This window comes from Meriones unguiculatus, chromosome 10 (genome assembly GCF_030254825.1).
Source record: "Meriones unguiculatus strain TT.TT164.6M chromosome 10, Bangor_MerUng_6.1, whole genome shotgun sequence".
NCBI lineage: Eukaryota > Metazoa > Chordata > Mammalia > Rodentia > Muridae > Meriones > Meriones unguiculatus.
In genome coordinates, this window is record NC_083358.1 from 96,144,625 (window position 1) to 96,169,987 (window position 25,363).

General features: G+C 44.1%; 1 protein-coding gene and 1 long non-coding RNA gene across 3 annotated transcripts in view; one reads left to right on the plus strand and one right to left on the minus strand.

Annotated features, from left to right (window-relative positions):
* Vav3 (vav guanine nucleotide exchange factor 3) overlaps positions 1 to 19,413 on the minus strand; it is a 333,283-nt gene extending 313,870 nt beyond the window's left edge. The window contains exon 1 of one of the 2 annotated variants that reach the window (XM_060392876.1): positions 18,856 to 19,413. In XM_060392876.1, coding sequence (XP_060248859.1) covers positions 18,856 to 19,059 — 204 coding nt within the window. In that variant the 5' untranslated portion in view covers positions 19,060 to 19,413. The remainder of the gene's footprint in view (positions 1 to 18,855) is intronic. The other variant, XM_060392875.1, reaches the window with a different exon arrangement.
* On the plus strand, positions 17,308 to 18,303 carry LOC132656926 (uncharacterized). Its single transcript, XR_009594746.1, has 3 exons — positions 17,308 to 17,523; positions 17,623 to 17,768; positions 17,900 to 18,303. It is a non-coding gene; the product is annotated as an uncharacterized LOC132656926 (long non-coding RNA).
* Positions 19,414 to 25,363: the final 5,950 nt, after the last annotated feature.

Sequence of the window (25,363 nt, forward strand, 5' to 3'; positions counted from 1 at the left end):
ACTTAAAGGAAGGGCCTGGCCTGACACAACAGCACTCCTGAAATGTCACTTCTGCACTTTGCAGCCCTGGCTTGTGACCTACACCACGGTACAGTGAGAATGTCAAATCTGTTCTATTTTGAAGGACTATGGAGGTCCACTCTCTTTCACTACCTCATCTGAAATGTCAGTGCTGAAATGAGCCTCTGGCCAGCATCAGCTCATCCAGTACCGGCAGAGGCTGATGCTCATCACAAACAGCTGTGCCTAGAGATGACCATTTGCCTGTAGCCTTGGCTGCCATCAGCTTTCCCATCCCCCAAGGTCAAAAGAAATATCCCCCTTTTTCTACTGAGTGAAAAATCTAGTGGGCAGTAGATACAAAATAATGGGCCGAAATGTGTTTTAACTGATAAAAGCTCATCTTGATGAAGAAGGTCCCCCCCTTGACCCAGCCCACACCCACCACTGTATAAGCAAACAAACAAAAATAAGATCAGTATTATAAACTCTGCACTTGAAGAAGAGACCTGTTCCACTTAGATGTCCGTATAGATGAGACTAGACCAGAAAACCATCATCTCTACAGGCAAGTCGGTCTCAGAGCCAAGACCCCAGGAAAATAAGAAATATACTCCCAAGTATATCCTAAGATGCTCACAGAAGGTCTACATGTGAAGCTAAGGAGAGAACACCTCCTCTTAAACAGACCTCTCTGGCAGCCCTGGTTCTGTGCTGGGTTGTCAGAGCCTAAGCACCGATTATGTGTTCGATGAGCGCTGCCAAATGGATGCAGCAAACGACCAACCCCACTCCCAACAGAACAAAATGCAGTTTTGAGCTTGCACACGTTTAAAGTGTACTATAAGACAACTTGTCCTTCTGGGACATGCAGACCCAAAGGGCTGGAGATCTCCAGTGAGAGGAAATGTACCGGGCATAGTCTAATCTCTCAGGAATGCTCATCTTCACCATTAAGTCCTCCTGCTATGCTATTTGACTCAAGATGGTTCTCCGGCCAGCCTCCTGGTTATATTATCATAGGTCTTAGATGAAGAATGTTGGCTAAGATGAGAGGTGATGAGATACTAAATAAACTATGCTTTCTGCGAGTGTTTGTGCTCGCTTCGGACTTGTCTTCGCTGACATGAAAGATTATGTTTGTTTAAAAAAAAAAGAGGCAAGATCCTATTCAATTAAGTGTACTCCAGTTTTTAAAGTACCCTTGAAAATAATACACACATACATAGTTTCAGAGCAATCTGAAGTCACACTTTTAACAAATTATACCTAAAATCGCCTTCCTTGCCTGCGTTTATCGGGAGTAATAACAATAATCAGTGAACGTTCGGTTAAGCACTCCCAAGTATGTATTTGGTGTTGATGCTAAACTTTATGCGGGTTTCCAGGAATCATTGGTCAATAAAATGTAAGTGACCCCTTCTCTCATAAGGCCAGAATGAAACAATTATTTGTAAGGTAAGTTGTATAAAAGGAGAATTTCAAAGTTAGGAAATAAAAATAAAAGGCCAAGTCCTGGATCCAGGAAAAAAATGAAACGGGGGTTAAAAGCTCTGGGTAGGAAAATCACCTAGTGTGGCTGCTGCAGAATTCATTAAGAGATGGGACTGCAGAGGGCAGAGGATGACGTGGCCAGACCGCAGAGGTCCTTCACCCTCAGAGCACTGTATTTACAGGGGATCGATCAGTCACATTGGTTTTGGAAAAGGGCTTTTTCGTATTTTAAGGTTACTGATGATTCATTTGAGAGAGTAGACTGTAGTAAAGTCTAATATCCAGAGGGACAAATAACTAGGAGGCAATGGTTCAAGAGAAAGATGGAGACCACAGGAGAGCTAACAGCAGGTTATAAAGGCTGAGTACTAAGAATACCTTGTGTGGATAAAGTACTTGACAGGTGAGCTAATTGGACTCCACTTTACAGTTGAGAAAACTTAGAATCTAACGGGATAGATTCAAAGTCATTCAGCAAATGGGTAGCAGAAACTGGAAAGGAGTCAAAATAACATCAAAGACTTAAGTCTAGGGAAAGGTGCCCTTTCCAGCCTGCTGGAACTATTTTGTTGGCTCTTGTTTTTCTGTTACCTGCCTAGCAGTATATTGACAAAAGCTGTGAAAATGTTAACCTCTGACCTAGAAATTTCACCTTGGACAATAAAGCTGAAGGAAACAAGGCAAGAAGTAATTAGTGTAGGAACATGGTAAGGAGTCCTGATGTCTACAAGAGAAAACCGGAAGTACCTGAGAGGGGCTGGTTCCAAACGTGGAAAGCATATTAATAAGGAGGCAGTTCTTCATTCCTACAGGTCCATACTTCTCCCTGGCCATTTCCTGTGTGGCTTTGAGAAAGATACTGAGTGAAGCAATATACATTCTCCTGCTGTCTCTCAACAACCTAGAAGAAGAAGCCCTGGCAATAGTAACCATCCTAGTTCTTAGAGGGAGGCAGCAGTGCCTTTGCCAATTGCCTGAGAATTTACCAAGTAGAAGGTTCTGAGCAAGTTCCCTGAGGTACATTAGCTCCTCCTTGTAATGGCCTTAGGAGCAGCTGCCCTGGAGGCAAAGCTGAAGGGACAGAGAGTTGAAGGAGCCTGCTCTCCATTGCAATCTCTTCAGCAGTAGGGCCAAACGCCGAATACATGCGCTGTGTCTTTTCTGGTTATCGTATACTTGGCCAAGTATAGTGAGGCTCAGGGATCGTCCAGCCAGCTTGTAAATGCAGCTGTTCCAACTCAAGATTAGAGGGTCGTTTGTGGGTTTTGTTGTGCAATAGCTGCCACGCGTAAAATTAACGGCCGATAAATCAACAGATAAAAACATCAGTGAAATCATTTTAAAACTACACTCAGTGAGCTGCTGGAAGAGCATAAAGCTAAAAGCAAAGCAGAGAAGTTTGCCGCAGATCTTCAGAATGTCGTTCAGAAGAACGGCAGGAAGAGCCCTGGGCCACGTGATAAGTAATGGCATGGGACAGAGAAGAGGAAGAATCATCCATGACTGCTAAGTGTCCACTATGGTCCTCATGCATCCACGTTCATCTGCTCTTTCCAAAAGCATTCTGCACTTAAGAACTGTCGCCATTTTATAGCAAGAAAAGAGAGACACTGAGCATTTTAGGGATTTTATCACAGGTACTCACTACTCCGGTGTGACCTGAATCTAGATTTGTTGATGCTAAGGTCCACATTCTTTCATTATAACATGATGACCCCCGAGGAAAGGACATTGTCTTTGTTGTCCTTAAGAAACACAACATTATCACCTTCTTGCCTAATGGGTATCAAGAACAATTAGTCACTCAGTAGACACTCATGCTGCAGCAGGTACAGACCTAAGAACAAAGGTTGTAAGGCAAACAGTCCCCAGGTTCACAGAACTCACAATGCACAAGAAAAACTTATGATGGTGCCAATGCGAATGAACGTTCATGTCTTCAAGAATTTGGGACACCTTGCTGTTTGGATTAACACAACAAAATCTTGGCCTTCTCAGGAATTCCATGATTCTAAATGGCCGATATTCCAGATAACTGAGATTTTGCTCGTTTAAGTCCGATCTCTGAGGTCATGGTTTTCTTTATTTAATAATTTTTCAATGCTCTGTCATTTCTGCCAGGAGGCTCTGGGATTCAAAGTTAAAGACCTTAAATGTCTACTCTTACTGTGTCCCAAAATGAAAAAAAAAAACAAATAAGCAAAGGAGAAAAAAAGATGTAATTCACTGGTTTAATTACTAACTGGAACACTCTAATGTGTGTGCATGAGATATTAGTCTGTATGTCTGTATTGCACACAGACACTCCTGCTTGTGCAGGGACCAGGAGTTGAAGTCTAAGGTTACCTCTATCACCCTCAACCTTGCTTTTTGAGACATTCTCCCACTGCACCTCGAGATCACCCTTTTGGACATGTCAACCAATCAACAATCCCCTACAATCTGCCCTTCCCTCTCTGCCTACCCTCCAACTCCAGCACTGGGTTACATTCTGAATGGCTTTCACATGGGTCTTGGGAACCCAAATTCAGGTTATAATGCTTGCACACCAAGCACTTTACCCACTGAGAAATTTCTCTAGCCCTAACCTCCCACCCCCGAGCATCATCTCAAGTAGCACAGGCTGGCCTCAAACTCACTGTTTAGTTGAACACATTGAAATCCTAATCTCCCTGCCTCTACTTCCCAGGTGCTCATTTTACAGGCATGCTGTACCACGTCTGGCTTATTTCCTAATCTTTATAAACATGTTTTTTAAACTAAATAAGCTGGGCGGTGGTGGTGGTGCTCATCTTTAATCCCAGCACTGGGGAGGCTGAGGCAGGTGACTCTCTAAGTTTGAAGCCAGCCTGGTCAACAGATTGAGTTCCAGGAGAGCCAGGACTATACAGAGAGACCCTATCTCAAAAACTAAGAAACAAACAAACAAAAAAGCCTATATAAGCATGAGTTAAATAAAGCTTTCCTGAGGTCTAGGCCATTACTAATCCTAGAAAAGGTAGGGACTGTGGTTCAGAGAACCTGGGTCAGGGCTTTGGCAAGCCAAGCGATCTTGATCAAATCTCTACACCCACCAGAAGCCTGAGGCTGCTCACCGTACAAACAAATTGCTGGGCTAGAATTACCTCTAAAGAATTTCCAGACCCGTGTTGCCTATAATATGAACAACAGCGAATGGCTGTGATGGTCCACTGTAACAGCGCTTCTTCCCGGCACCTTGTGCAGTTCACGAAAGGCTGGTGCAGCCTCCATAGTCCAACATGAAAATGACTCCGAGTTCTCAAGCCCACAATTTATAGTTTTGAAACTTTCAGCTATCCCTCCTTCCTACTTTAACTTTCAGTCTATCACTTCCCTTGTCCTTAAATGGGCTTAATGAAAATGAATGGAATCTATATCTTTGTAGCTTCCCAGGCCATGTGCTGAACTGAACACATCATACACATTACTGCAATTACTTTAGTCATATCAACACTTCAACTGCATGTCATCACCTCCATTTTGTAAATATGAAAACCAAAGATCCAATCAATTAAGCTGCCCAGGATGGTAAGCAGCAGAGCTATGACTCAAAGCCAAGTTATATCACAGGCAATGCAAGGTCTACTACAATCTGTTGCTTTGAACACTTATTAGAACAGTTAGTTAATTAAAAATCTTCCAGTTGAAGTCATAATCTAAGGCCTCTAAAGACTGACACAAATGATGTGTAGTTTGATAAACAGAGTTTAATAAATATATTTTATTTCTTCCTCTATCAAGAGGTAAGAATGTTTTCATTATTATTTTCTAAATACATTATTTTTTTCATCAAGCAAATTTGTGTAAGCCCCTGGAAGGTGGTACTTTAGGTAGCAAGAATGAGCAAGAATGTCAAAAGGCTTACTGTTAACCAGATAGGTAAGACATTTGCATCCTTTGCTATCCTGACATTGCTGAGCCATTTATTAAAAATGACAGGGAAAACAAATCCTTACCAAGCTAGACATGCAAGAATCCTGGTAGATTGTTTTCATCTTTCTCATTATTTGTCTCTTCACTGCAGTCTTAAATAGAACCATGTATTCAAAAGGCTTGAGAATTCAATAAGGATATAACTGTCTGAGCTACTGCATAAGTAGACTCTAGCCTCTCTACCGGGCTAACACTGATTGGAGCACTTTCTCTTCTTAAACCATCTCTGGGAGAACTTACAGCTTTGTGCTAGTGCTATGCTGAGCTGCATACCTCAAGCCCTGCTCTGCCCTGGTGGAGGAGGACAGTTGCTGCATTTTACTGGCTCTCTGAAGGCAAAATGCAGAGTGGCCCCAAACCCTCAGCCATCACAATTCACGTAAATACAAACGTTTCTGTCTGTGTCTGATTGACATAACACTTACTTTCCTTAGTTAACAAATTGCTTTATCATATTTGAAAGTCAAACGCCAGAAAAATCTAACATCTCCTGCTGAACCTACATCTTGGAGTATCAATAAGTAACACAATTATTCTAGAGCCACCCCTCTACTAGACATTACATATGTGATCAAGAGAAAGTTGATTACATTACAGTCCCAACCATAAAAACACTGCGAAACTGAGCAGATGCTCTGAGGGGCTCGTGAGAGGAAACAGGCAGCCTGGGAACACTGACTGAGACCTCCTGGGTCATTGCCTATGCTCACTCAGTCACACTACTAGACTCTGGAGACCAGAAATCAGAAAAAGTGCCACTACCACAGCACCCTATTTCTCATAATCACAGTTCTCACAGCAGCTGGAACTCTCCGGGATGCTGATTTATTAACTGTCCCCTTCAACACCAAAACTCATTCATAAGTGTCAGGAGGGGGAAATGTGTGCTCTCAAGTAACTTGCAAAATTCACAACAGTCACTACTTCTCTAACTGTAGTAACGGTCTGTCACCATGTGGAAAGTAGGCTAGGGCAGGCTGGGGACAAGTTAAGATTCCTGAAGACAAGGTGGTGATGGTAATGATAAGCAGGGTCTAGGGTAGAGTTGGGGACTCGGGGTATCTGGCATTGAGAATGTGGAGTTTGTGGTGGCTGAGGATTTCTGAGTAGAGCTCTGCATTTGAACACATTCTGTACTTGAAAAATCAAGAAAAAGCCACCAGTCTGTTGTGGACACTATGAAGAAGTAGAGAAAAACAACAAAAAGTTACAGGGAATCTAGGGGTTGGGGGGGGCCTGAAAAGGCCAATGTGAATGGATTCAGGGGTACCCAGCCAAGACTGGGCCAGGGACAGAGGAGATGTCCAACAGCCAAACAGCCACATGGATAATGAATGGCTCAGTGGGTGAGAGGAAGTGGGAGGTGACAAACCTGAACGGGGTGTGGGGGGGGCACTCTCTCCTTTCAGCACCTTACCTTAGACATCTACTGAGCAGTTTCCATCCGCTTTCCAGATGTTTACTTGACTATCCTGAGGCCACTGCCCATACACAAAAGTTAGCTGCTTCTATGTCTTCAATGCCAAATGCAAACGATTATTAAGGACATTTCATCATTGCTCACTCCTGCCTTCCCACTCAGCTTGCTTTCTCAACCTTCTTCCTCTCTAGTAACCACTTGTATTTCCATCTTCTTCCTGATCTTCTCTGCCTTGACCAGCTGCATGCATTTCTGCACCAGGCTTGCACTATCCAACGATTTCCTTCCTTTCTGCATTCTTGTAAAAGCCTGACTCTGAGGTCAAACCTATTCTCCCCCTGCCACCCAAACGCAGACATGTCATATGACTTATCTCTATGCTTTCTGTGCCCTGTACATATCAAGTTCTGGACAAAGTCTATGGAAAGAAACACTCTAAACTATACATACACACACACACACACACACACACACAAGGAAATTAATTTTGTGACACTAGTGTCACAGAAAATGAAACAAAGCATTACCTGTCCACCAAACAATTATCTGACTACTCTAACTGGCTCCCTTGTCCTGTTACATTGAGGGTGAGTTTGCAGTCAAATGCAGGATGCAGAAAACTAGGGGCAGGAACTGAATTTTACTTCCCTTTGAGTTTTCAGGGTCTACCACAAAGTCTAATACTCAGCAGACAACTTGATAGTTTAATTAATCAGCTCACAGGCACTGGCTACCGTGAAAATAAAGCCAAACAGAAAGCAGGTAGCCCCAAAACTATCATCACTATAGAGATAGTATCATTTTAGATAAACGTTCAATGCAAAAATCAGTGTTATGTCCCATTTGCAGAGCACGCCTTGCCATTGGCAAACACTTTCCCAGACATTTGCTCATGCAGATCACCAGATAGCCACAGAATTTGGCAGCAGGAATAAGAAATTTTGCTGAATTTGGAAGTAGGACAGTTGGACTCAAACCTTGTCTTCACCACTTCCTGTCAGTATGACCTTGAAAAAAGCCCTTCAGCCCGGGGCACATCTCAATTTCCTCCTTTGTGGAGTAGTGATAAGATCATTCTCTTCCTGCCTTACAGACTTAAGAGGATGGGGAGGGATGACGGCCTACTGTGTACCAAATCTCCTAATGTATGGCTTAATTCTCACCCCAGTCCTACAAAGCTGGGTTTCGCTACTTCTTGCTCATAACAAGAGGAAAACTGGGATTAAAAAGTAAAACAACTTCCCCAAGGTCATCCATTGGAATTCAGCCACTTCTGCTTAACCCTTGATCTTCATAAAACAATAACGTCTTCTAAGTGAGGCCGCATCTACAGTTGCTGATACTGTTCTAAGTATATTGGTGGAGACAAAGAGAAACAGTTGCTGGCTAAGGTCATGGAGCGTGTCAGCGACAAGGCTGGGATGAGAAGCCAGCTTTCCCAATCCCTGACCTTTTGAAGCCCTTTCATTTAACTCAGGAAAAGACATGAAGAAATGCAGTGCTCATTTATTCAGACCAGCTGTTCCAAATCTATTTTAAGATGAGCACTTTGAAAATCATGGAAGGTTGGTATCAAGTGTGTCATTAAATATTCCATATTAATTGACCCTTTAGAGAATTCCCACATGAACAGCGCATGCTGTTAGCTTCCTATGATGGGAGCAGCTCAAAGGGCAGCCACACTTCTGCAACACATACTTTGAAAGGACACTCAGCAGCACAAAACACAATTCTAGTATGTTTTTCTCATGAGAATCAAAAACAATGACATTTTACTCATCATTGGTCTGTCCACTAAATGTCAAAGACAAGAAGAAAAAAAAAAAGGTCGAACTATAGATTAGCTTTGCCCACAGCACTATGCAAAACCTGACCTCATGAGCAGTCGGGTTTGCAGGAAGTGAGACAGGACCTGCAGAATAATACCACATAATAGCTAATAATGGGTATATGGATTAATAAATATAGCTACCCCACCGAGGAGAGAGGGGACCATGTCATAGCATTCACTTAAAGCAGTGCTGGTCCTGGATCCCAGGGCAATATAGACATGCCTAACTCAGAATTAAACCATGTACTCTGGCCAAGCTGTCACAAAGCACCGTCTTAACTGGCTCTCATTAATTTCCTTCATTTCCCTGTATGACTGTATTCTCTTTGCCTGTCAAACACCTGCCAAAGGTCTGGCCCCACTTTACTCTGAATACTGAGATAAATCAGTATCAAATCATCCAAACACAGCATTTGATACCTGGAACCAACATAACAATTCAATATCTGACAATCATATAGTGTCATTATCAACACCGGCAGGCCAATCAGAGAACACTCCGATGAGGCGGCATCACAGACAGCAACACAATGGGCAAGAGAAGTCCCCATTTCATTTCATGCTCAGCTGTGCCAACTGCCTTAGTGGGAGGACTCAGTTCACTGTAGGTGTTCTAACGCAAACCTTGGCTCCGCTATGAACCACTCTTAGTACACACTGCTAAATCCAGTTTGGCCTCAGAGTACCTGCCTCTTTGAGTAAGACAATATGTGACCAGAACCCACCTCCTCAGTAAAGCAGTGCCTCCTCCTTGGGCAGGCTCCTGAGGAAGTGGTGGTGATGGTTATTATAAATACTTTTCATTATGGTGGCACACGCCTTTCATCCCAGTACTTTGGAGGCAGAGGCAGGCATATCTCTGTGAGTTCAAGGCCAGCCTGGTCTACAAAGCAAGTCAAGGACAGCCTGGGCTTGATACACAGAGAAACCCTGTCTTGGAGGGGGAAAAAAAGCTGTTTACATCTGGTGTAGTATGCACTGTGGCCAGTTGCAGAGCCAGGTCACTCAGGCAGGATGCTTTCTGGTTAGCTCTATGTTAGAGAATAGGAGAGCTCAAGACATGACAGGTTCCTACTTTCAAAAAAATCTACTCAGTTGTAAAGTGGAAGGATAATGTTACCGGCAATCAGCAGTGACACGGAATGGATGGGTATCTGAGGTTTATACTAGCACGGATAAAGCTGAATGTGTCTTATAAAATTCATGTAGTTACTTTTGAAAGAACAGTAAACAAGGAGTCATCATTTTCTACCCAGCAATGAATGCTTGCTTACTTATGTGTGACTGTTAATTGTGATTTCTTGTGTAAACTTCCAAAGACACATTATCAGTAAATTAGTCTATGGCAGTTTCGAGCAAGTCACAGCATGGCAGGGAGATAAATTAAAAAAAAAAAAAAAGTTGCAAAACAATGCATGTTGCACTGCACCATTAAACACCAGGTTCTTGCACAAAGCAGCATGCATTCAGCCACACCTAGGAGGGCAGTGAGGAAAGACCCCTGACTCAAAGGGATGCTTGACAGAATCTTCAAGCAGGTGAGAAAGAACTCTGGAAGTAGACAAAGTGGTATGCAAATTTCATACCAACATTTGAAAGCACAATTTATCCCCAAAGCATAAGAGTCAGGAGTACAGTGGACTGAGCCCTGCAAGATGGAACTGGACCAGATCATGGGTTCTAGCAAGCTCTCTAAGGATTCTGGAGTTAACCTGAGGCCAACCAGGAACTATCAAGCAGTTATAAGGAAGCCTATACCGCTTACCTACTCCAGGTCCAAACCAGAGTGGCTCTTCATTATACTCAGTGCTCATCAGGGCATCTTTGTGATCTTACCACGAAAGCATACCCTGAATCAAATAAGGCGAACAGCAGGAGTGCTCGCAAATGGAAAGATGCAGAAGAGAACAAACGATGAAAGAGAGGGTGAGAGAAAGGCTGAAAGAGAAATAGTTTTGTTGGGTTTTTGTTTTTCTTCAGGACTGAACACTCACTCACAGTGCAAGAGAGAATGTACCACCTATGGATAAAGAGGCAGGGAGAGGCAGAGCTAAAGAAAGGCTTCCTCTGATTTTGTCTATGTCTTTGTAGAACAGGAAGCAAGGGCCTCAGTTAAAAAGAAGAATGGAGGGGAAGGAAATGATAGAGGCTACATAAAAGGCAAGAAAATGTACTAAGGAGTCATTGTGTATAGTCAAAAAATAAATGACTAGAACAGTTATCAAACTATTTAGTGTCAAAACTCCTTTACATTCCTTAAAAAAAAAACTTGACTTCTAAGATCTTTCAGCAGCTTGTGTTTGAGGGAGTTATATATCTATCAGTGTTTACTATATTCAGATTCAAAACTGAGAGATCTTTATACACAAGTACATAGTCCACTGTGAGTTACAGCAATGGCATCAGTGGTAATATGCAACCTTCAGAAAACTCCAGTGCAGATATGTGAGGAAATGAGAATTTAAAAAGAAGATGCTATATTAATATTATAAAGTGTTGGGCCTTAAAGAACTCATAAAAGCCTCTGCATCTGCCTGAAGTTCCAGGGCTTTGAGAACACCAAGTTTAGATTAATAAAAACTGACACGATAAGGTAGATTACAGCACTCATGAGTTTTAGGAACCATGAGCTTCAGGTGAGAAGAATCCCTGTGCCATGGTTTTCCTTCATCACCTTTAGCAGCTCAACTGTAGACAGGAAACAAGTAACATGCTAGATTAAGCCAGGGTTGTGTTTACCCAAGGGAGCAAGATAAATAAGCGAAGCCAAGGAAGTCCTCGGAAGAGTTCTGGAGAGTGAGCTGTGTAGGAAGCAAAGCCATGACAGCGGTGAAGAGGCGGCAGAAGCAAAGAGTTCAAAAGATCACTGGATTTTAGGTATTAGCGGAATAAGCCAGAAAGAAGGGGGTAGTGACAGAGTGGGATGCTTGAAACTGAGACACCGGAGGGTAACTGGTAAGAACCGGTTCAACACCCCAAATTGAACATGATCTCCTCCAGCCACCTGGAGCCTGAAACCTCAGGCTCTGCCTAGGTCAGATCCATTCTGTCCACTTTCAGGGGTCCACATGGCACATCCACTGCTTGTCTTAACTTCTCCTTAGGCTTCTCTATTCCTCTCCAGCCATCTACTCAACCCCTGTTCTGGCCTCACCCTCTCCTGACCCAGCTCCACCTACACTCCTGTCCATGCCCAATATTGCCACAGCTAATCCATCCTGAGTGCTGTGAAGATTTCTACCATGTCCAGACTTCACCCAAAAAGTGACTGGAACAATGGAGGCCAATACAAGTTGCCAGTGCAAACTCAGGGTGATAAATTAACACCATGGATGCCATGGGATGATCCAGAGAATAGACTATGACTTGAAATACAGCAAAGGTGAAAACGCAAACATGCAAAAGGGATGTTTAGATAAAAAAGAGCTAGCAAAGAAAACAGAGCAAGAATAAGAGCCATAAGAGAAACAGAAGGAAGCGGTGTGTGTATGGAAGAGTAAGGCTCACTGGGAAGGCAGTGGTCAAAGGGCTTGTCCATTTCTTATCTTAACTACTTCCCTAGGTTTCTATCCCCCCCCCAGCCATCTATTCACCCCCTTGTTCTGGCCTCACCCTTTCCTGACCAGCCACAGAATTTATGAATATGATGAAAGTAGGGAAGATCTAATAAGTCATACACTGGATAAATCTCATTTACATGACAATCTCTCCCTTTGCACACACACACAAAATAGAAATGAAAGGACTCTCAATGTCCTCACCCCATGACATCCATGGGACTGTACTTTACAGAGGAAGCTTCAGGTCCTATGAAACCCTAGCATGCCACCAACTAGGCCATTAGAACAAATGTTTATGCTAAGTGTGCTGCAGGAAAAGGCGATGCTCAGCATAGACTTTACAATTACAAAGGCAGATGATTCAAAAAAACAAATTATAAAAAAAAAATTTAAAGGTAACTGACTTCTGGAAAGATGAAATAGTGATATTATTCTCATTATTCTAAGTGAACCAGAAATGCAACCAAGACACCACTGTTTTTGGACACTGAGAGCTTTTTGTCCCTCCATTTTCTTAAACCTAATAATGTATATACATCACCACTTTATGTTGGAGACACACACAGCAATGCCTGAAGTAATACAATTACAGGGTTTTTTAATGTGTGGTTATGTACAATAGAAATAAAGTTCTCTTTATGTAACTCTTAAAAGACAGTAACATAGAAATGAAACTGGGTGTTAGTGGGTTGGAAGGTAGCCCTGGGTACAACAGTCACTCATTTTTTTTTTAATTTAAACAAATGCCACACCATTAATTCTCTGCTTACATGACAATATTATGTATAAAAATGTGGAAAGCAGTAACATTCGTGTTGAAATGGTATTCAGAAGAAAAGCCCTTAGGAACATAGTTAATTAATATTATTTATGTTTGCTCACAGGCAAGTACTGTTTCGCACATATGCATATACATGTACAGGGATACCATACATACAATTGGCATAACTTCTTACTTTTGAAACAGTTTCATATGGAGAACTCCTGATCTTCCTACCTTCAATTCCCAAATCCTGGAGTTACAGGTATAAACCACAACACCTGGTTTAAAAATCTGTATAAATCCAAAATCACTTTAGCAGATATAAAATAAACCCTATATACTGAGAAAATAACTTCCTTTTTTTAAACCCTTTTCCCCCTACTAGCTACTACCTCAACTTCTTATCTCTTTTAAACAAAACTAACCTCAAAGAAACGTTTACACCTACCATCCCATCCTCTCCTAATTTCTCTTTTCCTCCAATATGGTGTTTGCCTTCCAGACTATCAAATTTCTCTTCTGTGAAGGTCACCAAGGAACTTTAGACCATGTAAATCAATATGATCCTTGATCCATCAGCAGCATTTGACACATCAGATCACTTTTTTCTCCAAGCACTTTATTCTCTTCTTAGAACCCAGTTCTGTGGGTTACTTCCTAACCCAAGGTCATCCACTCAGTTCTCCTCCTGAACCTCCATGACAGATGCATCTCTTACGCTCACTCAGACTTTGTTCTTTCACCACTACTCAGTAGATACTATCATCCAACTCATTATTTCAAATGTCACCTACACTTTGCCGGCTGCAAATTTTTCATCTACCTCTTCCATTTCTCCAATGACCTGCTCAATCTCTTCCTCTGGTTGGCTACTGGGCATTTAAGTATGACAGCTTCTGGTCTTCATCCCTTTCTTCAACATATCCAAAAACTATTTATCTCTAGATTTCTCTGTCTCTGAAAACAGCAACTCTATCATCCCAGCAGCTCAGGCCAGACTCTGCGACTCATCCTTGGTTCCCTCCCACCTTCTTCTCTTACCTCTCAGCTAAGCACACCAGTGTAGCCAGCTGGTCTCTACCCTCAAAATGCATACAGAACTCTATTATTTCACCATCTGCTGCTCCTGTTCTGCTCATGGCTGCCAGACCTTTTGTCTGAATGGCAGCCCTGGCCCAACTCTTCCATCCCTGCAAAACAGTAGCCAGAGTGACCTTGCTAGAAAAGATAAGTTAGGTCACATCATGACTTCACTCAGACCATCACATGGAGTCCCATTTCACTCAGGGTGAAAGTCAAAAGTCAATATAAGGACCCACGAGAACCCATTGTCTCCCCAGACTCATCCCATTCTATCCCACCATCACTCTCCTTTAGCTACACTGGCCTTTCTGCTATTCTAGTGTGCCTGGTGCTAACTGCCTCTGGGCCTTCCCACTTGTTGAGAAAATTCTTTTGTTTTGGTTTTTGGTTGGTTGGTTGGTTGGTTTGGTTTCAGACATCTACATTCCTACATTGCCTGGCTCTCTTCAGATTTCTGCCTAATTATTACCTCCTCAAAGAAGGCTCTCTTATATAACCTGCCTTTTCTAAAATGACATTCCTCTCTGTTCTCTTACCTGGCTTCAGATGTCCTCACTACACATTCTATCACATAATCATCGATTTCTTTATGGTCTGTCTCCTCCACCACCACGTGTGTCTCATTAATGCAACAGCTCTGTGGCATCTGTTTGGTACTTTAAGCCACGTAAGAACAAATAATCACTTATTGAAGGAACTCTGCAAGAATGAACAATCCATCTTAAGACAATGCAAAGTTTATCCAGGCTGTATATAATGGTCATAATATGAATACCATTCTAGGACACACAGTGGCCCAAATAAATAAAATGATACTATTAAAATAATCTCATCAATCACAAAACTCTGATTAGTTTTATGCATTGATGGGGAGACCTTCTTAGCCACTAAAAATGCAATCAAGTCGCTGAGCCCATCCCATTTTCACAAGAGCATGATGATCAATAGAGTTCCTCAATGAACCACTAATGTGCTTTATGTTCTGACCATAACATTGTTTGTTATGGTTTATTTGAAAAATAAATTGTTTATTTGAAAAATAAATCTGTTTAATATATATAGACACAAAAGTATTGAATTTTCAATGGTCAAAGATCAATTTAACTTTAATCTTTATAATAAACTGTGTTAAATATAAAACAAATATGACATTTATCTTTTTTGTTTTGTTTTAGCCAAGGCTGGCCTTGAACTTACTTCATAGCTAAGGATGACTTTGATATCCTGGTCCCCTCTGCCTGCATTTCCTAAGTGCCAAGTACTATAATAACAGGCATGTTCTGCCATAGCCATGTAGAATCCTTAAGCCATTATGAATAGGAACAAAATCTACATTACTATTTCCTAAGTATTTGTTTCTTAATTAAAAATCATCATCTTATAAAGTTGGTGAGACCAGAAAGATGCCGTGGTCCACAGGTACGAAGAACAACAAGCAAGAGGTGTGAGCCATTTCTGTTTTCATTTTGAAGAAGACTAGTTTAGCTTATGAATACTGCAAGATTCAAACCTATAACTGAACAATGATTGTTTGCAGTGTTATTTGTGTTTTAATGCAAACAAGGCAGAAGGCTGACAAAGAGGGAATGAAATAACATCTCACAAACTAGAATAAACACCCTCATTAAAAGGGGCTACTAGTTTTATAGTCTATTTCGGAAAAGTACATACATACACACACAGAGACAGAGGCAGTAGGCAAAACAACAAAGTCCCCTTTGTTGGCATTTGTCAAAACATTTTCAGAATACCCAAAACTCCCAATTACGACATTCTAAGTTATCTCCTCCTATGGAAGATCATGTGTCATAAGGAACTAGTATATTTCAAATTAATATCCCCATCAGAAGTCAGGTATAGAAGTAGTGACTCTTGGAAATAACAACAACAACAAAAGCCTACAAGTACTAGGAATAGCATCTGTAACTTCCAAAGAGCAAGTTCTGCTGGAATACAGGTCACTATTAGCAAAGCACAGTTTGCAGCTGGATGTGTAAACAGAGGAAAATATGGTTCTATAAAAGGTAGTTTATGTAACTTAGGGGAGGAAGCCAAACAAACCCTTCCTAAAGAGATGGGGACCTGGAGGGTATCAGGAAGTGTGAAAGAGTAGATGCTTAGGGGAAAAAATGGGAATGCCCTCAGGACAGGAGACACCAAATACACTAAGGCTTTAGCTTCTTCTTCACACACTATGAGGACAGCTGACAGCGTAGGAACCCCATAACTAGGAACAATCAGAGCCTTCCTCAAGAAAGTTACATGAGGCAGAAATACTTGCACAAAGAAACTTGTAGATCTTTTAGTTATATCCTAATACCCATATTAATATGACAATAGTAGAAATAACACTTTAGGTAATTTTGCTAATTTTGCTAATACTGAACATTTACTAAGTATACAGTATGTGCTGAGTAGTGTAGGCATGTTAAATAGGTCACCTTGTTTCACAAAAGCGTTTGCTAAGCCTCATTTAATGATATAATGACAACGTGTATTATGCAAATGAATATAGCTAGCTCTCAGCTCTCAACCTCTCTGCAGTGGAGCCAAGAATCAGTAAGGAAACAAAATCAGTAAGGAAACAAAAACTAGCTTTCCAGGACCACGGCTGAGAAGAAGTCTTCTCTCCAAGTTCATCACAAGAGAAATAGCAGCATTTGCAACCTTTCTGGCTTTCACTCAGAGACGGGCTGTTTTTAAAACTCAAAATAAAAATCTAAAGAGTCATTTCACTGCCCTACTCACCTCATTACAACCTGGTGGTTTACTGATACCAGCGTAATAATTCCTGGAGGGTAAGTATGTTGGCATGTTCACTGTAGCCTCAACATGGAACAGAACTCTTAGAGAATCGTGCCTACTTCACTTCATTAATAATGCTGATAATGATCCTCGTCATTAAGCGGATTACATTATAGATAACACAGTTTAAGAGAAGAAAGAGGAAAACATCATTGTCAAGACTCCATCCATTGTTAGCAGTCAAATAAGGGTTTGAGGGTCAAAGAACACCCAGCTGTCCAAAAGAAAAAAAGGAAAAGAAGGGGAGGGAGGGAGGGAGGGAGGGAGGGAAGGAAGGAAGGAAGGAAGGAAGGAAGGAAGGAAGGAAGGAAGGAAGGAAGGAAGGATCGAGCTTGATAATTAAGGACAACTTTAATGAGTAACTGCTGGAAATTCCGAACACTGAACTTTGGGGTGATGTGCGCGCCGCACATGGTGTCAAAGCATCTGAATCCATGCTGTTGCTGGTCAAGTGGAGCTGGGGCTCTAGGAACAGGCTCCTATGCACCGCATGACCTTGTTCCCAACAGCAGCTCTGACAGTGTGGAAACAACTACTCGACGCCTCCACAACACACCTGTAGCTGCCACAACTGTGGGAAAGCACACAGAATCAGCAATCACGCACCAATCAGGTTTGTAAGAATGTCTAAAATAATTAATCCTTACTGCCAATACACGTGGCGCTCACCACATACATGTCTGCTTTGTTCTCGGGGATTGCCCACCAACAGGTTGAAGTCAGGAGGTGAAGAACCTGAAGCAAGGCGCAGCCCTGATGAAATGCTGACAACCAGAGCCGAGTGTGGGTGCTCCTGCTTTAAATACGAGACTATTAAACGGCATAGGGTCGTATCCTTCTGCAAGGACACAGCTCTGGGTAAGTGGCTGAGGCTCTCTATCATACAGGGCTAGGGCTAAAATGTGTCATTAGAAGGGCTCTTTCCCTTTTAGGTTCAAAGGTTTCTTTTTCTCTTTCCTTTCTTTCTTCCTTTCTTTATTTTGTGAAAGAGAAAACAGAAGTTCTGAGTTGCGTTCAACATCCTCTGAACAGAAACTTTCCGAGAGGACCAAAAGAGCAGCCCTGCACTGCAAGGTGACTTTCGAGCTGCCTCGGAGGAACCCAGTGCCTTCTAGGCCTTCCAGGGCTGCATTTTAACCAAGAGCCCCAAAGAGGTAGCTCCAAGCAAGGCTAAGGCCACGGGAGTCCCCGTGCCCCCACGCTACCTGAGCACCAGACCCAAAGAACGAAAGCAGAATCTCCAGAGAAACTTCTCACTTCCTGTCACTCACTGCTGAGGGAGGCTGGACTGGCTCCTCCGCTCACGTTTTCAGAGAAGCTGTAAACACAACCTTTCAGCTTGCCAGCGGGCCACTGGGGCGGGTTGGGGGAGGGGGGGCTGGTGGCGGGGCTTTCTGAAGCATCTCTGTGTCCCGCTCCTCTTTCTAACTCTGACCAGGATCACTTCTGTGCAGATAACGGTACCAAACGCCCTCCACTTCCTACAGTCCTCATGTATGGCACGGTTCCTCTTTCCAGAACGTGGGGATCAAATGCAAAACAAAAAACAAGTCAAAGCAAAATTACTCCATCACTTCATTTCATCCCTTCTCATCATTATTTTAGAGGCTGATCGCTCTTTGTTAACACACACACAGACACACACTCACTCACTCACGGGAGGGGGAGGGGCAGAAAGGTGAAATGCGCTGTAAGATAACTTATTTCTTCCCGCCTCCCAGAAACCATTAGGATTCCACACACCCTCTCCGGGCGCAAGGCTTCAGTGTTCGGCTGAGAAGCTAAACCGTTTCAAGGCAAGTAAGGAAAAGCCCCCAGCCTGAGAGCCCAGAGGCAGGGCAAGCTGAGCGCACCTAGATGTTTGCATTTACACAAAGAAATTATCCGGATGATTAATGGGAGCCTGGGACGCTCTGGCGACGGGGTCGCGGGCTGGCCTCCATACCTGGGACATCTGAGGCCTCAGGTTGATCTCCTTCAGGTTGATGGAGTGTGCCCGCAGGTTGTTAAGCAGCTGGCAGAGCAGGACTCCATCGCGGAGGGTCTGCGCCAGGTCGAACACCTGCGCCGAGTCCCAGGTCACCCGATGGTTGGCGGGGAGTACTTTGCAGTGGATGAGCCACTGAGCGCACTGCTTCCACGGCTCCATGCCCGACGGCTCTGGGACCCGGCCCGGTAGGGACGGGCGGCGACGCCGAGGTGGCCGCCGCGGAGCTTCAGCGCCGCGCCGACGCCAGTCGCCGGGGCCCCTCGGTGGCTCCGCTTCTCCGGAGCGGGCGCCGCTGCCGGCGGCTCCGGGGCGCCGCGTGGGACTCGCCTCGGGTCCCCGCCCGGATGCGCCGCGGCCCGGCCGCCGCTGCAGCAGCGAGGGCTGCGCGCTCTCCGTGCGCCCCGGCCGGGTCGGCGGCGGACTGGCTTCCGACTCGCGAGCCCGGCGCCCCGCGACTGAGCATGCCCAGCGCGCCGGGCTGCTCTGTGCGCTCCCCGAGTCCCCGGACGCGCGGGTGCGAGCGCGCCCGCTGCCCTGGCTGGGGGTCGGGGCCGAGGGCGGGGCGGCTGGGGGAGGAGCGGGCCGAGCGGGGGCGGCGGCCACAAAGGGGATCCCGGCGCCCCCGCCCCGCCCGCGAACCCTCGGATGCGCTGGGCGCTGGCTTGCACAAGCCGGGGCGTCCAGAGATCAGCCCATCGCCGCGGCTTGCTAGGATGTGTGGCTGAACACGGAGTAACACCGGGGTGTCCCCCGGGACACCCTGCGCAACGAACGCGATTTAAATTAAGAGGCTCAACTGGGACACAGGGATCTTAGAGAAGTGAGCTGTTAGCTCTGCGCGTCTGGAGAACACAACATAGAAAGTTTGCGATCGGGGCCCCTCGTTCCGCCTCCTCCGGGTCCACCCTCAGCCCCTTCCTCCAAGTGAGTTACTTCTGAGGATGTTTTGACATCCGAAAAGCGTGTGGGGTGGGGACAGCCGCAGCCTCGAGCCTGTGTGTAGAGAGGTGGTTTTCACATTTCGCTCCGGCTCTGAACTGTTCACTCACGCAGCCCTGCGCCTTTTGCTGAGCCTCAAAAACCTGCCTGAGAAAAACAGGCCGGTGACACAGAGGCGACGAATGCGCATGCGTGGGTCACTTGCCACCAGGTTTGAGCTCAAATTGCTTCAGCGCTGAGAGACTCCAGGTCAGGATATTCGGAGAACGCCTTGGAAAGTGGCCCCCCAACACCACCACTTCAACTCTGCTCACGGGGACACAAAGCACCCCCTGTCTTTTTAATTCCCGCTGCCCTTCAAAGCCTGTGCTTAATTTATTTGTAGCAAGATTTTACCACGCTGAACTCTGACAGCTCCCTGTAGTTCCTCACCACAATATATAATCCAGTTTGGTGTGTGTGTGTGTGTGTGTGGTTTCATTAGATATTTGTAGCTCAAGTTTTATATTGTGGATCATCTTGATATTATAAGCAGTACAAAACTGTAACTTTAAAAAAAAATACTTGATCTGTTGGGTTCTTTTCTGCGTGACTATTACCAGCTTAGCCTGCTGTGTACACAGCCAGCCTTAAACAATAAATCAGCCTGAGGATTTCCTTTCCTCGCACGCATCCGTCCCCAGGAACTTCCTCTGTGCTCACTGTGAGTCCATCAATAGCACAATGTTTCCTAGACCACAATAGGTTTGAAAGCTTGAAACTTTAGGAGTACCAAACCTTAGCAATACTGTGACACCGTAACTGTAGAGTGCATCGCAGACATGAAGATTATCAACAGTAATGTTCTAATAAAACCAAACATTGTAATCATATATTGTAGTAGAAGTTATAGAAACATATGGGCGGGGGCTGGAGAGATGGCTCAGAGGTTAAGAGCACTGACTGCTCTTCTGAAGGTCCTGAGTTCAATTCCCAGCAACCACATGGTGGCTCACAGCCATCTATAATGAGTTCTGGTGCATAATAAGATCTGGTGTATACATAATAAATAAATAAATAAAATCTTAAAAAAAAAAGAACTACTAAAAAAAAAAAAGAAAAAGAAACATATGGGCTTTTGCTTTCTAGAATTTTCCGTGTGGTAGTTTTGATTGGCTGTTGGCTGCCACTTTAGAAAAAGCCAGAATGCAAAACCATCCAGAAGAGGCAAGTACTGTAGGCCATGCTACACATACATTTTAACAAACAAAACACACCTGGCTATTAAGACATGGTCCTGCATAAAGAGACATGGCACTTGAAAAAAATTACAAAGAAAAATAGGCAAAGTCAAAATATGCATCCCTTTTTAGCATCAGATCACCCTTGAACACTGTAAAAAAAATTCCAAAACCTAGATCATATGTACCATGCCGGCAAACAAACCTGAATTTAGAATCTCAGTGAAGCTGCTTTCGGACAACCCTGGGCAACTTGTATTCCACTAACCTTCATTTTCCACACCTATAAAATGGCCCTTGCCTCGTTGGGTTGTCAAGATCAAATGACTCCATGCCTTGCTATATGGAATGAAGGTGTAGACAGGAGTATCATGTGGACCTCGTAAGATTCTCAGGCACTCTCCAGACTGCATGAATAAGACCCCGAACTGTAACAGGATCCCCTGGTAACATATGTATTACCATCAAAAGCTGCAAGGCCTTGACAGAAGGAGGGGAGTTTGCGGTGCCTGTCTCAGGAAGAGCTTCGTAAACACCGCTCATGCCCCTGTGCATGCACAAAAAAAAAAAAAGCAGCAAAGACCAAATAAATCTTTTACTTTTAGGTTTTTATGTATCACAGTTAACATATAAAATATTACTTCAGAGCATAATACTCAAATATTAATCCAGAATGTGTCTAGAAGGACAGGGGAGGTAGCTGGAGACCTCCGCGGGGAATGAAGAGGAGTCGCGGGCCTCTTCAGCTAAGTGAGGAGCTAAATGGCAAGAGGTGGTGGCGAGTGTCTGGAACCGGGGCAACAGCAATTGGGACTGGGAAGGACGGCTCAGTGGTAGAGGCCCTGCTTCAGATGTGCAAAGCCCTGTACTTCATATGCACACACACACACGCACGCACGCGCACCTGAGCTGCGTTCTCCTTTTAAAATTCAGTCTCTCCTGGTGATTTGGAAGACACTGGCAACTGTTTCTTACCTCCAGATATGGTCCCTTATTGGCATATGAGGAAGGGGGACACTCCATCACTTTCTCACTGCCCACTGGTCAAGGCCTCTACAGGAAACTTTATACACATTATCTGCAACAAGATGCAGCGCCCTCCCCAAGACACCTTATTGATGAAGACAAGGCCCAAGAGATCAAAGGTGCTAAGCACTTTTGCTCCTATTACAGATTTAAGGAAGGCCAGGTTGCATGCCTCCATCTGCACTGTTTCTCTTCAGAGGTGCAGCGCCCCACTTGGTGACGTCTACTGACTTAGATGTATCTCTCCCTAGTAGACTACGCCAGTGGAAACACTCGACTTCAAGTTCTCAGAGCTAGCCTGGGTGCTTCTTGGTGCTTGTTGCTCCTTGGACTCTGAATAAATATCAGCCACTTAGCTCCGTGAATGAATGCCCAAACTAAAGGATCACGTTAGCCCTCTGCTCTCTCTCGTACACTTCTCTCCTTACAACACTCTGCCTTCCCGGTTGTGAAAACATCAGGAATGAAACAAACACATCAGCGTTCTTTGTGCAAAACACACGGAATTGAACTTTTTCTTTCCTTTCGGGACTTTGAGGGTGTCTAGGGTGAGAAGCCTATTTTCTGCTTCTTTCCTGTAGTGTTATGCTTCTTTGGCCATGCCTTATTACTAAAGTATGAAAGCAAGCAGATAGGTGGAGTCCTGAGCATCAGAAAAGGCAGCAGGTGACGGATATTATGTGCTAAGCCCCCTTTCTATGCTCCAAATCTCAGGACAATCAGGAACATGGTGACATTAGTTAGTTCTCTCATTGCTGTCACAAAATAGCTGACAAGAAGCAGTTTTAAAAATGGGAAGGTTCTTTTCCAATACACAGTTCAAGATGCAGTTTGTCAGAGAGGGGGAAGGCAGGAGCTAGAAGCCAGTTAGTCACTTTTCATTCCATAGTCAGGAAGTTGGGTGAGAACAGGAAGTGGGTCCAGGCTGAAAAACCGCAAGGCCTTCCTCTGTTGACTCACTTCCTCTAGCAAGGCCTTCCTCTGTTGACTCACTTCCTCTAGCAAGGCCTTCCTAAAAATGTCTACAACCTTCCCAAGCAGTGCCACTAGCTGGGAACTAAAGTTTGAAATACATGAGCCTATGGGGGGTAGGGTTCATATTACATGTAAACCATAACATTTTCTAGTGGGCCTCCAAAAGCTCATGACCATCTCATGGTGGAAAATGCAGTCATTCCAACTTCCAAAATCATCATGTTCTTTAACATTCTCAACACTCTCCAAAAGTTCAAATTCTCTTCTGAGGCTCCAGACAATCTCTTAATTGTGAGCCCTTGTAAGACCGAAAAGCAAGTTACATACTTCCAACGTATAAGATGCAGGGAAACATTCCCTGGTAAAGTAAAGGTAAGAATGATGGCCCAGCAAATAATAACTGGAAAAAAAAGAAGAGTGAAATTCAACAATGAAAAACCAAATTTTGCTGCTCCACGTCCAGCATCTAGGGTTAAAGATAGCATTGTCTGGGATTCGAATGATTTGGGCAGCCCTGTCCCTCATGGTCTTCACCTCTAGCACATTCAGCCTCTCTCTTTAGCCAGCTCCACCACATGCCTGCAAGCCTCCTTGACATAGGTCCCTTTGGTTCTGGCATCGCCAACATTCTAAGGCCTCCAATGCAATGCAACAGCTTCATGCAGTGGCCTATCAGGGCACCTTGTAAGGAAGGACTTGGACCCTGTCACACATTTTCTGGCCTGGAAAGTGATCTATAATCATAATCAAGATTCCATGACCACTCACTCACTCTGCATCTTTCACGTCTACAAAACAATTTTCATGCAGACAATGCTACCAAATTCTGCCGGTCGCTTGAGATGGTGCCTGGCCCCATTAGACCACAGCTGTGTATTGACTCTGAAGAAATGTGTTCCTGGGATATTTCCCTTTGAACCTATGTTCGGTGGCGTTCCCACCTTATGCCCTTTTTCTTCTCTCTCTTTGTGTTCAAGATGGATCATCACCTCTGATGTTGATGAGATGTGAAAGTTGCGTCTTGCCTCGGGAAACCGTTCCTGTTGTCCAGAGCACTGCTTTTTCTCGTTCGTGGAGCTGACCTCTTTAACAATCACTGAGGCTATGTCATCTCCACTCCCCTTGTGCAAAATTTCAACCTTTTTCATAATCCTTTTATCACAAAACTCCACGTTTTTCTTTCTTTTTTTTTTTTTTTTTTTGATCCCTTATTTGCTCTTTCACTGTGGACCCGAATGAAAACACCAGGTAGGAGAGAGAAAGGGTTAGTGAGTAGGGGAGGGGGCACAGTTCTCTTAGCTACTCCCTGCTGGTTAGGGTCCTCTGGTTCCTTGGAGCCAGTCCAATCCTCCTTTCAGGAGATCTCCAACTTCTTGTCTCACTGCATCAACAGCAACCAGAAGCCGCAGCAGGGAAGCAGCAGCCTCGTTCTTTCTGGGGCCACCCCAACACTCTCTGAGCTCTGGCATTAATTCTCTCTCCAGAGTCCTCAGATTTAAACTATCTGAGGAGCAAAGCGCTCCTCTCAGAGCCCACATGAGGCAAATAGTTTGCTACTGTGGACTATCTCATTCCTATATCCCACACCTGGGATTAAAACAAAAACATGTTCATATCCACAACAGTGTTTAAATCTAACCTCACTCCACTTCTCAAGATGTGGGCAAATTCGGTAAGGTTTTTGCCAGAATACCACATGAATGGCCCTTAGCCACAATTCCTGATAGAGTCCTTGTTCCCTCCTGAAACCTCTGCTTGCATTTCTTTCAGTGTTCTAGTCTTCCGAGCTCCCACCATAGTGGTCCACTAAGCTCTGCATACAGCATGTGAGGACTTTTCCAAGCCATCCCAAACTCTTCAGTATGCTCTCTGCAAACCAGTTCTAAAGGCCTAAGAACCCATTTCTTTCAATAATGATATCACTATTTGGTATCATTTTCTGTATTAGTTTCTTTTCTCATTGCTGGAACAAAATACCTGTCGAGAAGTGATTTCAGGAAAGAAGGGTTTTCTCTGGCTCCCACTTCAAGTGGATGCGGTCCACTGTGGCAGGAGAGGCATGATGGCAGGAGCTGGGAGCCTGCTGGCCACACTGTGCTCCACAGTAAAGAAGATATGTGTGAACAGAAAGGGGAGACAGACTATAAAACCTCAGATCTCAGCCTTACTTAGAACCTCTAGCAAGAGTCCACAAAGTAATGGTTCCACAGCCTTCCTAAATACTATCACCAGCTGGGAGTTGAGTATTCAAACATGTGCGTTCACGGAGACGTTTCTCATTCAAACTGTAACAGTCGTGATTG